Here is a 13,744-nt window from a genome sequence, read left to right on the forward strand (position 1 = left end):
GTCAGACTGCTCTATCAAATATCAAATCATAGACTTAACTATAATATAATAAACACACAGAAATATGAGCCTTAGGTCATTCATATGGTCAAATCCGGAAACTATCATTTCGAAAACAAAACATTTATTATTTCAGTGAAATATGGAACCGTTCCGTATTTTATCTAACGGGTGGCATCCATAAGTCTAAATACTCCTGTTTCATTGCACAACCTTCAATGTTATGTCATAATTATGTAAAATTCTGGCAAATGAATTACAATCTTTGTTAGGAAGAAATGGTCTTCACACAGTTCGCAACGAGCCAGGCGGCCCAAACTGTTGCATATACCCTGACTCTGCTTGCACTGAATGCAAGAGAAGTGAGTCAATTTCCCTAGTTAATATTGCCCGCTAACATGAATTTATTTGAACTAAATCTGCAGGTTTAAAAATATATACTTGTGTATTGATTTTAAGAAAGGCATTGATATTTATGGTTAGGTACATTGGTGCAACGGACAGTGCTATTTTCGCGAATGCGCTTATTAAATCATCACCTAATGAACATCCAATCACATTAACTGTTACATTAATTCAATTAACGGTCCGTATGTAGCCAAATGTAGCTACTGCTCATTCAGTTTACTTGAAAATGGATAAATGGTTAAAACAAAGTAAGTCCCGTGTCCATGGAGACATACCAGCTCTACTGGTAATACTGCTACTACCAGCAGTACTACAGCTGTCGACGATACAAGTTGTTCTGCTTCCACGAGCACATCCAGTGCTAGCATCAGTAATTCTACATTTGTTGTTAACCCAGCTAGCATGGACACTAGTGAATCTGATGCAGCCGATGAGCTAATGCCCCTTTACCCGGGAAAGCACCGAACAACAGACAGGGGTGTGGACCATCGAAGAGGCGCAAATATGATGAGAACTACATTGATTTGGGGTTCACTTATATTGGGAGTAGTGCCTTTCCTCAGCCACAGTGTGTTATATGTGCAAAAGTACTATCTCACAGCTTGATGAAACCTTCACTCTTGCACAGACATTTAGAAACAAATCATGCCCACTTGAAAAATAAGCCATTCAATTTTTTTTAGCGAGAATTAAGACGACTTTCAAGTAGTAAGATATGTATAAAAGCAACAGATACCATTAATAAGAAGGGGCTAGAAGCGTCTTATATGGTGAGCTACCAAGTGGATAAGACAGGCAAGCCCCATACTATTGTGGAGGACTTCATTCTTCCTGGTACCGCAGATATGGCTGGGACAATGCTGGGGAAAAGGCCATAAAAACTATACAGAAAATGACTTCATCAAACAACAATTTTTCATGACCCATCAGTGACAATGCAGGAGATGTTTTGAAGCAATTACTGCTTTGTATACAAGCCAGTGAATTATATGCGTTACAGCTGGATGAGTCGACAAGACGTGGCGGGCCTGGCACTGTCATGTATTGTCATGTTATGTCTTGTTCCTGTTCTTTCTCTTCTCTTCGTTTCCCCCTGCTGGTCATTTTAGGTTACCTTCTCTCCCTCTATCTCTCTCTTTCTCTATGGTCCCTTTCCTTCTCCCAGCTGTCCCTCATTCTCCTCTAACGACCTCGTTTACTCTCTCACACCTGTTCCCTCTTTTCCCTCTGATTAGGTCTCTATTTCTCTCTCTGTTTCTGCTTCTGTCTTTGTCGGATTCTCGTTTGCTTCGCCCTTGTTCTGTCCTGTCGTATTCTGCCTCTGCTTTAGATGCTGCGTTTGATCAGGTGCCTCTGTCCTCTACGGCCCGCGCCTACCCGGAGGGACCTGCAGTCAGTTGCCGCTAGCCCTGCTATTCTCCTCTACTGCTAGAAGGGGACTAGTCAACCGATACATCTGAAGAGGATTTATGTTTTCCCTGTGTTTGAACATTAAAAGACTCTGTTTCTGTTAAACCGCTTTTGGGTCCTCACTCACCTGCATAACAGGCACAGCTCCTGATATATATCCGTTACGTTTATGGGGGTTCAATAAAGGAAGACATCCTCTTCTGCAAACCATTGGAAACCAGGACAACCGGAGAGGATATTTTTAAAGTACTGGATATCAAATGGACTTTGGTGGTCAAGATGTGTTGGTATCTGTATTGATGGCGGAAAAGCCATGACAGGGAGACATCGTGGAGTGGTAATGCGCTTTGCTCCCAACGCCACTTGGGTACACTGCAGCATCCACCGAGAGGCTCTTGCTGAATAGAGAATGCCTGACAGCTTGAAAGACGTTTTGGACACTACAGTGAAAATGGTTAACTTTGTTAAAGCAAGGCCCCTGAACTCTTGTGTATTTTCTGCACTATGCAATGGTATGGGCAGTGACCATGTAACACTTTTACAACATACAGAAGTGCGCTGGTTATCAAGGGGCAAAGTTTTGACGCGTTTTTTAAAATTGAGAGACAAGCTTAAAGTTTTCTTTACTGACCATAATTTTCACTTGTCTGACCGTTTGCATGATGACTAGTTTCTCACATGACTGGCCTATCTGGGTGATGTTTTTTCTCACCTGAATGATTTGAATCTAGGATTACCGGGACTCTCCGTAACTATATTCAATGTGCGGGACAACATTGAGACTATGATTAAGAAGTTGGAGCTCTTCTCTGTCTGTATTAACAAGGGCAACACACAGGTCTTTCCATCATTGTATGATGTTTTGTGTGCAAATGAACTCAAGCTTATGGACAATGTCAAATGTGATATAGCGAAGCACCTGAGTGAGTTGGGTGCTCAATTACGCAGATACTTTCCTGAAACGGATGACACAAACAACTGAATTTGTTATCCCTTTCATGCCCTGCCTCCAGTCCACTTACCGATATCTGAACAATAGAACCTCATCAAAATTGCAGCAAGCGGTTCTGTGAAAATTGAATTCAATCAGAAGCCACTGCCAGATTTCTGAATAGGGCTGCGTTCAGAGTAGCCTGCCTTGGCAAATCACACTATTAAGACACTGATGCCCTTTGAAACCACATACTAATGTGAGAGTGGATTCTCGGCCCTCACAAGCATGAAAACTAAATACAGGCACAAACTGTGTGTGGGAAATGATTTAAGACTGAGACTCTCTCCAATACAACCCAACATTGCAGAGTTATGTGCATCCTTTCAAGCACACCCTTCTCATTAACCTGTGGTGAGTTATTCACAATTTTCGATGAACAAATCAAGTTTTATATGTAAGAAGGCTAAATGAAGAGAAAAAATATTCAAATCAAATCAAATCAAATGTATTTATATAGCCCTTCGTACATCAGCTGATATCTCAAAGTGCTGTACAGAAACCCAGCCTAAAACCCCAAACAGCAAACAATGCAGGTGTAAAAGCACGGTGGCTAGGAAAAACTCCCTAGAAAGGCCAAAACCTAGGAAGAAACCTAGAGAGGAACCGGGCTATGTGGGGTGGCCAGTCCTCTTCTGGCTGTGCCGGGTAGAGATTATAACAGAACATGACCAAGATGTTCAAATGTTCATAAATGACCAGCATGGTCGAATAATAATAAGGCAGAACAGTTGAAACTGGAGCAGCAGCACAGTCAGGTGGACTGGGGACAGCAAGGAGCCATCATGTCAGGTAGTCCTGGGGCACGGTCCTAGGGCTCAGGTCCTCCGAGAGAGAGAAAGAAAGAGAGAATTAGAGAGAGCATATGTGGGGTGGCCAGTCCTCTTCTGGCTGTGCCGGGTGGAGATTATAACAGAACGTGGCCAAGATGTTCAAATGTTCATAAATGACCAGCATGGTTGAATAATAGTAAGGCAGAACAGTTGAACCTGGAGCAGCAGCATGGCCAGGTGGACTGGGGACAGCAAGGAGTCATCATGTCAGGTAGTCCTGGGACATGGTCCTAGGGCCCAGGCCAGTTGAAACTGGAGCAGCAGCATGGCCAGGTGGACTGGGGACAGCAAGGAGTCATCATGTCAGGTAGTCCTGGGGCATGGTCCTAGGGCTCAGGTCCTCCGAGAGAGAGAAAGAAAGAGAGAAGGAGAGAATTAGAGAACGCACACTTAGATTCACACAGGACACCGAATAGGACAGGAGAAGTACTCCAGATATAACAAACTGACCCTAGCCCCCCGACACAAACTACTGCAGCATAAATACTGGAGGCTGAGACAGGATAAGAGCTCTTTGTCATTTCCCACGAGCCGGGTTGTGACAAAAACTCACAATCATTCTTATGTTTAATATATGTATCGTATAGTGTTTCTACACCTGTATTGCTTGCTGTTTGGGGTTTTAGGCTGGGTTTCTGTACAGCACTTTGTGACATCAGCTGATGTAAGAAGGGCTTTATAAATACATTTGATTGATTGATTGATTGATTGATTGATTGATAGTGTGTGTGGCAGGCTTACAATGAAGGCAAAAAACAACATTTGAGAGTGCGCTGACCCTGGTGCTAGAGGGGGAATGTAGCTGGAGGTTGAATGTTTGAAGGGGTATGGGACTATACTGCTGTACAGTACAGTGTCCCATGTATTCTAGTAGTGTCCCGTATACTGTACAGTACAGTGTCCCATGAACTCTAGTAGTGTCCCGTATACTGTACAGTACAGTGTCCCATGTATTCTAGTAGTGTCCCGTATACTGTACAGTGCAGTGTCCCATGAACTCTAGTAGTGTCCCGTATACTGTACAGTGCAGTGTCCCATGTATTCTAGTAGTGTCCCGTATACTGTACAGTGCAGTGTCCCATGAACTCTAGTAGTGTCCCGTATACTGTACAGTACAGTGTCCCATGAACTCTAGTAGTGTCCCGTATACTGTACAGTGTAGTGTCCCATGAACTCTAGTAGTGTCCCATATACTGTACAGTACAGTGTCCCATGAACTCTAGTAGTGTCCCGTGTACTGTACAGTACAGTGTCCCATGAACTCTAGTAGTGTCCCGTATACTGTACAGTGCAGTGTCCCATGAACTCTAGTAGTGTCCCGTGTACTGTACAGTACAGTGTCCCATGAACTCTAGTAGTGTCCCGTATACTGTACAGTACAGTGTCCCATGTATTCTAGTAGTGTCCCGTGTACTGTACAGTAGTGTCCCATGAACTCTAGTAGTGTCCCGTATACTGTACAGTACAGTGTCCCATGTATTCTAGTAGTGTCCCGTATACTGTACAGTACAGTGTCCCATGTATTCTAGTAGTGTCCCGTATACTGTACAGTACAGTGTCCCATGTATTCTAGTAGTGTCCTGTATACTGTACAGTGCAGTGTCCCATGAACTCTAGTAGTGTGCCGTATACTGCACAGTACAGTGTCCCATGTATTCTAGTAGTGTCCCGTGTACTGTACAGTAGTGTCCCATGAACTCTAGTAGTGTCCCGTATACTGTACAGTACAGTGTCCCATGTATTCTAGTAGTGTCCCGTATACTGTACAGTACAGTGTCCCATGTATTCTAGTAGTGTCCCGTATACTGTACAGTACAGTGTCCCATGTATTCTAGTAGTGTCCTGTATACTGTACAGTGCAGTGTCCCATGAACTCTAGTAGTGTGCCGTATACTGTACAGTACAGTGTCCTATGAATTCTAGTAGTGTCCCAGTGACCCATTCTCTAGTAGTCTATAGTAGTCTTTTATAGGGTGGTTTGTTCCAGCTGCCTTTAACTAAGCCATAAAAATAAACATTTACATTGAATATGACGTAATGTTCTGCAAGATATGGGAGCAGTTTAACACTTTTTTTAGGCACTATGAATGAATTTTAGAATCACATAGTTCATCCATAATATTTTTCCTTGTTGAATGAGTGGTGTGCAATCACCCATTTTGAACTCTCAACCAACCATGTCATGTAAGTACATGCATCATTCCCTGAGGCTTGAGCCAGTTACTCATAGATAGAGGAGAAAGGTGTTCCCCTCTGGTTGACATGCTGGGAAGGAGAATGCCCCTCTCTGTCTCCAGTCTAGCTAGTGCTAGTATCACCAACCCCAGCCAACTATGTGGTAGGGGGAGACACAGTGGGTCTTTCAGTCCCCCCCAGCATTGGTCCAAAAAGCCTGTTTCTAGAGGGTCCCGAGAAGGTTAGAAACAGCAATCAGGAAGTCTTCAGGGGAACTCTCATATACTCATAAGCCAGGCCGAGGGTGATCTCACAGCTGGGACATTTCGGCGAGGCTCCAGAGCACTCTTAGATGGGAAAGACACTTAAGAACTTGCCATATTCTCTTAGCCTCTTTCCAGAGAGGCCAGGGGCCCATTGCTGTTATACTGCTGGTGTTATACAATTCACATATGGATTACACTGGGTGTCATTCACCATATGAAGCCATAAGCCATTGGCAGCGTCTCACTTATTGATAATGGCTACCTCTACTACCTCTATATAATGCACTCAGAGAACACCTTCTATGCATGTACAGTACAGGCGGCTGGTGGCACCTACATTGGGGAGGACGGGCTCATTGTAATGGCTGGAAAGGAATAAATGGAATGGTATCAAACACATCAAACATGTTTTCCATGTTGTTGATACCATTCCATTCACTCCATTCCAGCCATTATTATGAGCTGTCCTCCCCTCAGCAGCCTCTGGTGATGTATAGTCATCTGTGACTAGAATCTTATTTCTGAGGTGTTTGTAAGGAGAAAGTATAATATATTATTAGTGGTCTTGTCTGCCATCTCCTGGTTAAAGCAAGTGCTACAAGAGGCCTGTCAAATCCGGGACTTTCAAATTGCTGTGAAAAAGGAATAGGTGAGGGGTAAGTAGATCAGGTGTGTGTGTGTTCTTAATAACATGCAATGATCACTATGTTTAAAGTTCACATCTCACAAAGAAATATTCTTCTTTAACCAAGCTAATCAACAATGTGATGATACACCTCCATTACTTTTGACATCAATGATGTCTGGGTATACTCCATATGTTAAAGTTACCTGATGTATTTTCAACATTATTTCACTTAGCCTGTATTATAAATGATTGAACATGCAGATGTAGTGTATGAATTATTGGATGGCCACAGTTTGGGAAAGCGCCCTTGAAGACTAAAAACAGCAGTCCACATGAGACAGAGTGAATTATTCATTCAGCCTGCACTTTCTATGTTTGTGACAGTGTGGCTCTACAGCAACACTCACTGCCTTGCCTTGCCTACCACAGTAAAAATAGAACCAGAGAGTAGTTAACAAGAGCGTTGCTTTTCTCTTACTGAGATGTCATGGTGGTAGTTATGGTGTAACACTTTATTATAAAGGTGTTGCTTACTCACTTCCTGTTTTAATTCACATGAATCTTGTTAATGTGACGCTTTTCTCTTATGTCTCCAGGAGACCCAATAGGAATGTATCATATCATAGGCAGTCTGCTCACTTCCCGGTGCAGGCCAGGGACCCACGTCACTCCCTGAGCTAGTGGTTTAAATATAGCCCTGACGACGTCCTGCTGAAATGGATCTGGTGACGCTTGGCTGCCCTGGATGATTGACAGAGTACAAATACAGACAGAGTCACCCAGGCAGCCACTGCACCACATGGGCCAGTTCTCCCAGGAGACCCACTTCCACAGGAGGCCTGACACACAGACGCTGAGAGACTCATCCAATTCACACTCGGGAAGAAGCGACAGGGCGGACATGCTGGCTCATCTGGGGCATTGTAACATGGTGTTGTCACAGGTAAGTTCTGTCTTGGTCGGTTCCGGTCCCACCCACTCTCAGCCAGTCGCTGGACGTCATTCGCACCCAGGGGTTTGTCCTGGTGTTCACCGGAACTTGTCTGGCACTACAGTAACAGTTCCACTTCCAGTAATATAATGAGTGACTACTGCTGTTCCTTCTACTGCTGCTGCTTGGAAAAATAGGCTCTATGTGGGAAGGCCTAGCTTTCCTCCTGTGGCTTTTTGTTCTGAACCAAGGCCAGAATGATTTCCAAGACATTCCGGATGTGGAGTCTGGCTAAGCCTGTGTATGCTAATGATAACAGGGCTACCACTGGCTACCGTTCCGCTATAAATCTAAAAAGGCCAGGCACAGGCTCCATGACAGCTGCACGGGGCTCTTTTTCCAGGGCATAAGATTATGAAGATTTTCACTGCAAGTCATTTCCATTTTCTGAGTGAACGTGACTCTGTGCTGCCTACTAATCCACACCAGGGAAGGGATTTGATCAGGGATTAGTCATTCTCAAGAGTTGGTTTTTTTTTTGCTTGTTTGACTGATCAGAGTGATTGACAGGTGACCTTGGAGCCAAACAACTGGATATAGACTGATTGCATGTGGCTGTGCACTTTACATTATGGCTGCAGACAGAGATATTGATATGCTATAAATATTTAGGACTGTTTTCTGTTGTCTTTCAAGTCATTTTAGAGAGGTCCTATTTTATTTGTGTACAAACATAGTCCAGTAGAAATATACTTTTCTCTGAATGCTTTGCTTTCTAACATTAGTGATGAGTTTAAACATTTGTAATATGATATCACTGCCATCTGCAACTGATATATATGGGAATTGAATCACAATACTTTAAACAATGAAAGCAAACAAGTCTGTACATGTTGCGATTTGCTTGGACTGCAACGCGATCTGATTAATGCACCATTTCATACGCAAACCGGAGGTCCATGTAAGGCAATCGGCTTGTCTCGTAATCAAATTATAAGGCGGTCTTATCCCGCATTACAGTTACCTTTTTTCTCCTCCTTGAATAAATCGAGTGCGCATATCCCACACCTCCAGTGATACCAGAATCAACAATTGTCCCGTGACTCTGTCCAGCCACAGGGGCATTTAGCAGGCACATCTCGTCCAGAGGGACTCTACAGAATGACAGAGGGAGAAATTACTGTGCTCTCCATGGGGCCAACGACACAGCAAAACTACAGACATCTCATACGGCTCTACTGTATGAACGGGGGACATCATCTGCAGATCCTACCGGATGGGACTGTCGCGGGCAGCAGAGATGAAAATAAAGATGGTAAGAATTGTTTTGGGGAGTTATTCGATATTCTGAACCATAATACACAGTTAAATAAACATATGATTAATGTTTAGTTAAGTTTTGGTATTGTAGGCTATAAACATGAATAAAGAGTCGCACACTTCATACACTGAACAAAAATATAAACGCAACATGTAAAGTGCTGGTCCCAGTGGCGGTTCTAGCTTGAATGGCTTCCTGGGCGATTCCCTCCTTAACCCCCATTTTTTTTTTTTTTTTTTTTTTAAATAATCACCATTCTGCACTAACTGTAATTTTTAATCAGACATTTGAAACAACACAAATAAATAATCATAACTTTTAAAACTATAAAAAATATATACAAAAATAAGACTCATAATTATCAAAAAGAAGTAACAAAGGCAAATGTTGATTTGGCACTCGGGGATCAATACATTACCCATCCCCCAACACTGTCAACCAAGAGTCAAGACTAAACCGATTCACCTTGGTGGTGTGCAGACTGGTTTTATATTATTCTTAAAGATTTCACACAAACCAGAAAAAAATGCAATGTCTGTGAAACTATATATTCACAGTATTATGAATGAATTGTGGTTTATTTGGTAGTATTTCATAGTGTGACTGATTTGACTAATTGCATTAGTATTGTACAAAATTAGAGGTGCGATATTTGATAGATTCCCCCATTCCCCCAACCTCGGGCTTCCAGTGGGGAGACCTGAGGTCAACCTACCCCCGCCCCCCGCCCCCCTCCCCATCTCGTACTTCTGAGTGGGAGACCTTCCCAGGCAGTAGCCTGCCTAGCTCACAAACTAGAATCAGGGCATCGACTCTGACAAGGTTAATTGACCCACAGTCCCACATGATATCATTAACGTGATGTGCAAATGAACAATAGAAAACCGATCACGCAAATGTCACCATTCCAAAAAACAATTTGCGGGCGCACCGTGCCGCCCCCGGCAAGAGGCCGCCCCGGGCGCCTGCCCATGTCACCTATACCTAAATCCATCCGTGTTTCATGAGCTGAAATAAAAGATCCCCGAAAATTTCCATATGAACAAAAAGCATATTTCTCTCAAGTGTTGTGCACAAATTTGTTTATATCCCTGTTAGTGAGCATTTTATCTTTTGTCAAGATAATCCATCCACCTGAAATGTGTGGCGTATTAAGAAGTTGATTAAACAGCATGATCATTATACATGTGCACCTTGTACTGGGGACAATAAAAGGCCACTTTAAAATGTGCAGTTTTGTCACACAACACAATGGCTCAAGTGTTTCACCATTCGAGGGAGCAATTGGCATGCTAACTGCAGGAATGTCCACCAGAGCTGTTGCCAGAGAATTTAATGTTCATTTCTCTACCTCCAACTTCATTTTAGAAAAATTGGCAGTACTTCCAACCAGCCTCACAACCGCATTTCAGTTGAGTGATTTCCTTATATGAACTGTAATTCAGCTAATTCTAATATCGTTGAAATTGTTGCACGTTGCGTTTATATTTTGAAGCTCCCAGTAATTAATTGGTGAACCACCAATGTATCGGCATCACTGTGCCTTCTTCAGGCTTTAGTTTGGTGTTGACATGTAGAGGAGCATAGGCCCACTAACACCTTATGTTTACAGTTATTTAGAATAGCCTATAGGCATATCTGTAACGGTTGTCGTTGGTGGAAGAAGGAGAGGACCAAGGTGCAGCGTGGTACGTGTTCATGATCTTTTAATTACACTGAACACTAGAACAAAAATACCAACATGGCACCAACGAAACAGTCCTGTCTGGTACAGAGACAGAAAACAACTACCCACAACTCAAGGGTGGAACCAGGCTGCCTAAGTATGGTTCTCATTCAGAGACAACGATTGACAGCTGCCTCTGATTGGGAACCATACCAGGCCAAACACATAGAAATAAAAACATAGAACAAAACATAGAATGCCCACCCCAACTCACGCCCTGACCAACCTAAAATAGAGACATAAATAAAGGAACTAAGGTCAGGACGTGACAATATCAGCTACTTACCTCAGAAATAATACATAGTTGAATATGTTTATTTATACCATTAAGAAACAATATCACTTTTGTGAAGTATTTAGAGGGAGCAGTCTCATTCTCACATCTTTCTTATAATGTTCTCATGATAGGCTTTAGGGACAACCTGACGCCAACTACCAATACAATCAGCCCTTCGTTTTGACACCAGCCTGTGTATTTGTGCTCTAGACATCCTGAAGGTTAAAGCAGTGAGTGCTGGTGTGGTGGCCATCAAGGGCCATGAGACGGGCCGTTACCTGGCCATGGACAAAGATGGTCATCTCTATGGATCGGTGAGTCTCTCCAAGCAACACTTTGGAAATTACTGTATCAAACTCTGTATAAAATTAAACAGTTCCTAATCAAAAACCCAGATGGAAAACTACAGTGTAGCTTTCACCTCTTTGAGCTAGACAATTTGATCATGTAGCCTAACTAACCTAGGAATTGTTATGAGTAATCCATTACCCTGGGGGTAATCACAATCATCAAGAGATGAGAAACATCAACCAAACAGATGTATCAGAATGGGTTGCTTTGGGTTTCCTATCTAACGTCTTCATTCAGTGTATCTTGAAGTCAAAGTCTTAATTTATTATAATGATTAGAGGCTAGGTTTCCAGACACAGAAAATCTCCATTGAGCATACTTTTTGTCCAGGACTAGGTTTAATCTATGTCCAGGAAGCCACCCCTAAATGTTCTTAATCTAACTTTATTTATTCCAGAAAACTCTGAAGGATGAGTGTTACTTCCTGGAGAAGATGGAGGAGAACCATTACAACACATACAGGTCTCAGAAGTACCAGGCCAAAGACTGGTTCCTGGGGCTCAAGAGGAATGGGCAGCCTAAAGCTGGCCAAAGGACACACATTGGCCAGAAGGCCATATATTTTCTGCCTCGGCCTGTTGACAACACCACCATGTAAAGGCAGAAGACAGGAAATGTCAACAATGACCATGTCACAGCAATCAATCACCTCAATTCACTTTGAACAATGTGCTCTTAATCAATAAGTAAATGTGACAAAGCATCAATAATCATTATGTTATTATATTTTATGATCAATGGGCCATTTCATGTATTCATACATCATGTATTCCTTTTGTACGATAATAGCATATGTATCACACAAATGGTTTCTTATTTATATCCTATGTTTCCTCATATTTGTTGGAGAATATTTATTAAAAAATGTTGTAAAAATATATATTTTATTTTTCATAATAGAACCGGCATATTTTCATTGAAATACAATTTCATATTAAATATTGTAGCAAATGCTGGAATTATATTATCATAGGACTCCTAGCATGTCCCATAACAACTATTACAAAGGTTATTAGACTGGTATTACTTTAGTCCTACTGACACGTGGCATGTTCTTATTTTTTTTTTACTTTTACCCTTAAGGAATAGTATATTATAAAGTGGGTGGTTCCAGCCCTGAATGCTGATTGGCTGACAGCTGAGGTATGTCAGACCATATACACAGTTATGACAAACTATGTATTTTTACTGTTCTAATTAAGTTGGTAACCAGTTTATAATAGCAATAAGGCACCTCAGAGGTTTGTGCTATATCGCCAATATACCACGGCTAAGACCTGTATGCAGGCACTCCGCTTTGCGTCGTGCATAAGAAAAACCCTCAGCCGTGATATATTGGCCATATAGCACAACCCCTCGTACCTTATTACTAAATTTTATCACACTGTTTTTACTTATTCTTGTTTGTATGGTACTGTCATACTCATAAATACTGAGAAGAGATATTGACTATGACCAAAGGGTGGCAGCATTGAACCTTGCTTAATTCATACTGTTCATTCATGAAACGTAACGTAGGAGTACAGCTGAAATAGATCTGTTGGTTGGTAGAAACCTGTCGATATAAGCATGGCCATAATTACATATGAGGGCACGAGGTCCGGACCTTGATAATCTTTTCTAATTTTAAAATATATATATAGATATATACAGTACCAGTCAAAAGTTTGGACATGACTCATTCCAGGGTTTTTCTTTATTTTTGCTGTTTTCTACAATCATCTTCACTCACAACATTTGGCATCAGCAAACCGCTCGCCCACATGACGCCATAAACGCTGTCTGCCATCTGCCCAGTACAGTTGAAACTGGGATTAATCCCTGAAGAGCACACTTCTCCAGCATGCCAGTGGCCATCAAAGGTGAGCATTTGCCCACTGAAGTTGGTTACAAGCTGAACTGCTGTCAGGTCAAGACCCTGGTGGGACAACGAGCACGCAGGTGAGCTTTCCAGAAGAGCTTCCCTTTCTGAAAGTTTGTGCAGAAATTCTTCAGTTGTGCAAACCCACAGTTTCATCAGCTGTCCAGGTGGCTGGTCTCAGACGATCCCGCAGGTGAAGAAGCCAGATGTGGAGGGCTTGCATGGTTACACTTGGTAAGAGGTTGTGAGGCCAGTTGGACGTACTGCCAAATTCTCTAGAACTACATTGGTAGAGAAATTAACATTCAATGATATGGCAACAGCTCTGGTGGACATTCCCACAGTCAGCATGACAAGTGCACGCTCCCTCAAAACTGGAGACATCTGTGTCATTGTGTTGTGTGTGTTGTGTGACAAAAAAAGGGCACATTTTAGAGTGGCCTTTTATTGTCCTCAGCACAAGGTCCACCTGTGTAATGATCATGCTGTTTAATCAGCTTCTTAATAAGCCAAAACCTGTCAGATGGATGGATTATCTTGGCAAAGGATAAAATGTTCACTGGGAT

The 13,744-nt window shown here is 42.3% G+C and overlaps 1 protein-coding gene across 1 annotated transcript; it reads left to right on the top strand.

The window, feature by feature from the left end:
* Window positions 1-7,337: 7,337 nt before the first annotated feature.
* Window positions 7,338-12,917, top strand: LOC118389805 (putative fibroblast growth factor 1). The gene is made up of 4 exons (XM_035779666.2): window positions 7,338-7,654; window positions 8,756-8,957; window positions 11,177-11,280; window positions 11,715-12,917. Exons 1-4 carry the CDS (start codon window positions 7,457-7,459, stop codon window positions 11,913-11,915), a joined length of 705 nt encoding a protein of 234 aa, XP_035635559.1. The 5' UTR covers window positions 7,338-7,456; the 3' UTR covers window positions 11,916-12,917.
* The last annotated feature ends 827 nt before the right edge of the window (window positions 12,918-13,744 follow it).

The sequence above is a fragment of the Oncorhynchus keta genome, chromosome 11 (assembly GCF_023373465.1).
Source record: "Oncorhynchus keta strain PuntledgeMale-10-30-2019 chromosome 11, Oket_V2, whole genome shotgun sequence".
NCBI lineage: Eukaryota > Metazoa > Chordata > Actinopteri > Salmoniformes > Salmonidae > Oncorhynchus > Oncorhynchus keta.

Coding starts and splice junctions, on each gene's coding strand:
- LOC118389805 (XM_035779666.2), top strand. CDS start 7,457: ATGATTGACAGAGTACAAATACAGACAGAGTCACCCAGGCAGCCACTG. Junction 7,655..8,755: donor GTAACATGGTGTTGTCACAG/GTAAGTTCTGTC, acceptor GACTCTGTCCAG/CCACAGGGGCATTTAGCAGG. Junction 11,281..11,714: donor ATGGTCATCTCTATGGATCG/GTGAGTCTCTCC, acceptor TATTTATTCCAG/AAAACTCTGAAGGATGAGTG.